The 2921-nt window shown below is 45.9% G+C and overlaps 1 protein-coding gene across 1 annotated transcript in view; it reads right to left on the bottom strand.

Annotated features, from left to right (window-relative positions):
* LOC118426238 overlaps positions 1-402 on the bottom strand; it is a 2179-nt gene extending 1777 nt beyond the window's left edge. The window contains exon 1 of the mRNA XM_035835508.1: positions 247-402. Coding sequence (XP_035691401.1) covers positions 247-402 — 156 coding nt within the window. The remainder of the gene's footprint in view (positions 1-246) is intronic.
* Between the last annotated feature and the right edge of the window lie 2519 nt (positions 403-2921).

The following is a 2921-nucleotide window of genomic DNA, read 5'->3' as shown; positions in this document are numbered from 1 at the left end:
GAAGGGGTTTGCCACGAATTCTGCCCTCCTACAGTCTCTGTCTTTCCTCTTCCTCCTAGCTCTTTCTGCTCTACCTAGAGTGCACAGTCTTGATAGCAATTCTTTTCTCAGCCCTTCAAGGGCTTCTTTTTCCATCTCAGTTGCTTTCAGCCATCTCTTTCTTAGCACTTTTAGCTCTTTCCTTATCTGCTTCCTTTCTCTTTCTCTCCGATTTGGGTGCCCAGCTTGTCGTCTGCTTTTCCCTACAGGCTTCTCTCCAAACCTCTCAACTCCAACACTGTACACAATTTCCATCATTGCCTCTATCTTCCTTTCTGCTGCTCCTGCCAGCACGCTTTCTAATATCCCTTCTAGGTCTTCGTCTAGCTGTTGCCATTCTTTCTCTGCATTGCTTGGGGCCATTTGACTTGGCTTTTCCTAGGTTCTGCAAGCCTATTGCCTTCCGATAGCACTTCTTGGTCTCCAGCTTCTCCCTGACTATCGTGCGGTCTCTCCTTTTCAGCGGTTTCTGTCAATTCCTCGTTTCTCCTAACAGCTTGTTAGCTCGTCGCTGGATCTGGATCAGAGCTTGGATTGGCTGTCTGCTGCTCACCGCTCACATGAAGGTCTTGAGAACTGTGGGTTTCTTCCTGTCTCCTAACCTCCGCCGTCTCACCGAGAATTCTCGAGCGTTGCTCTGGGTGTTGCCTCAGACAGCCCATTTTCGTCTGATGGATCTTGAGACCCCTACTGTTTTTGCACAATTTACCGCATCGGCATGCTACCTGTGTGTCCGTTGCCGTTTGTTCAGGTCGTAGTCGGGGCCGTTGCCTAGTTGTTACCGTGGTATCCGTCCTACCGGTGCTCTCTTCCGCCCCCCCTCTCGGAAGCACCTGGGGGTATTTTTCCGTATAGTGACAAGATGCAATGGGTTGAGTGCCCTACGTACATGTTGGGCTGCGGGGCTGGGCAGCGGGCCCTCCCGCCTCGTACCGGTCTTTCCCGGATGTCCCCGGTCTCTCCCTGGCGTCACTCTTCTATTCAGAGTTGCCAACTAGACTTTCCTAGTAGTCACTGGGAATCCCAGACAAGTAGCTTACCGAAAACAGTGGATGAGTAGTACTGCGTCATGACATCTTCAGCTGCTTCCTCCCATCAATGGGGGTTTCGCCCCCTAGCAGGACCCCCTCCGGGAGGCGGGGCAGGCAGTGTGGCCAATACTGCCTAGTCATGACCTTTCCAATCACGTTCATTGCTTCGGATCCAGATCCATCGTGATGAGCGTTCTGCTTCTTCGGTTAGTCTTCTGGTAGCATCTCTCATTGACACGACAAAAGTACAGCGACTTTCGTAAGGTCTACATGTATAACGACTACTTACAGTACAACTAAACACATATATACACCATATGGATATATCAATTACATTTCTGATGTTATTTGTTGTGTGCCATTAAGGCATATGCAGAGTGTGACACGTGCACACATTGTGTATGATTATGAGGGTGCAATGAACATGTACGTGTTGACTGTATACAAACTATCAATCTATTTTGGTGGCGTCCAATAAAGCGTACCCGGTGGATCAAGGAGGCTTTCTGCATAACAAAGTGATGGACAGGGACTAAAAGGGATACATGTACTGTAGTCACGTTTGGGTTTGTGTTCTCGTTGCAAAAGCGCCACCTACATTGGCTACTTAAAACGGCGAGAGGCAGAACTCCAGTTTTCCTTGGGGGCATGTTAACCCTATAGCAGAGGAGCTGGCCTTGTGTCGGCCCAGGAACATGGGTGCCTAAGCATTTGCATGAACCCTAGTGAGATTCGTGCGAACATTATGTGATACGCACGAATCAATATGCGAAAACGTACGAACCTTATGAAAATCACACGAATCACTATGAGAAAACGTACGAACCTTATGAAAATCACACGAATCACTATGCGAAAACGTACGAACCTTATGTGATTTGTACGAACCTTATGCGAATGACGTGATGTTACGTGACCCGGCCCCGCGGCGGTTGGCCGGTTTCGCATAAGGTCCGTGCAAATCGCATAAGGTTCGTGTGTGTCACATAGTGATTCGTGCGAATCACATAAGGTTCGTACGTTTTCGCATAGTGATTCGTGCATATCACATAATGTTCGTACAAATCTCATAGGTTTCGTGCAAATGCTTAGGCACCCCTAAGGAAACAGTCTGACATCTAGGCCACCGTAACTAAGACTGGCTTAATGGTACTATTACCAGTTCATAAAGTACCTATCAGTGGCGCATATCTTAGATAGTGTCCAGGTTACCGAGTGGGTGGGTCACGATTTAGGAGGGTAATCGTTCTGTGTCAAGGAGTGCCGGTTGTAAACGGTGGTTCTATTAGGGAAGCCTAAACTTTTACCTTAAACAACACTCGCGGATTGTTCCATATATACACTGTACGAAACATACTTGCGGATACGTCAACGAAGGTTAGACATCCAAGTATCAACTTACTTATAATAAGCAACTAAATATGATTTTCGAAACAGACGTTTCATCCACTACCTCTCATACATATTTGTGAGTCTCTACTTGAAAGGCACACATATACATAATATATATTATTGGTAAGAATGAAATATGAAAGAATACAAATCAGAGTTTTTTTCCATATTAAAGAATGTTGATTCTCATCCATCGCTTCTTATACCGCGGTGGGTTTGAATATATAGTCGATTGCAACTGAGACTGCAACGTTAACACAACACTCTTTGTGCAGAATGCTATAGCTATCAACCTGATACGTTAAACATGTACAAACCTGAAACAACTATTGAACGACCAGTACTATTGTCATATTTGCAAATGTAATACAGAGCAGAAAAACAGAATGACAACTCCACCCCAAAAAAGAAACGGATTCAGACAATGAGATCTGAATGCAGAATAAAGGCCCGACTATA

This window comes from Branchiostoma floridae, chromosome 11 (assembly GCF_000003815.2).
Source record: "Branchiostoma floridae strain S238N-H82 chromosome 11, Bfl_VNyyK, whole genome shotgun sequence".
NCBI lineage: Eukaryota > Metazoa > Chordata > Leptocardii > Amphioxiformes > Branchiostomatidae > Branchiostoma > Branchiostoma floridae.
Note: the sequence above shows the minus strand (reverse complement) of the source record. Positions and strands in the feature narration are given on the sequence as shown.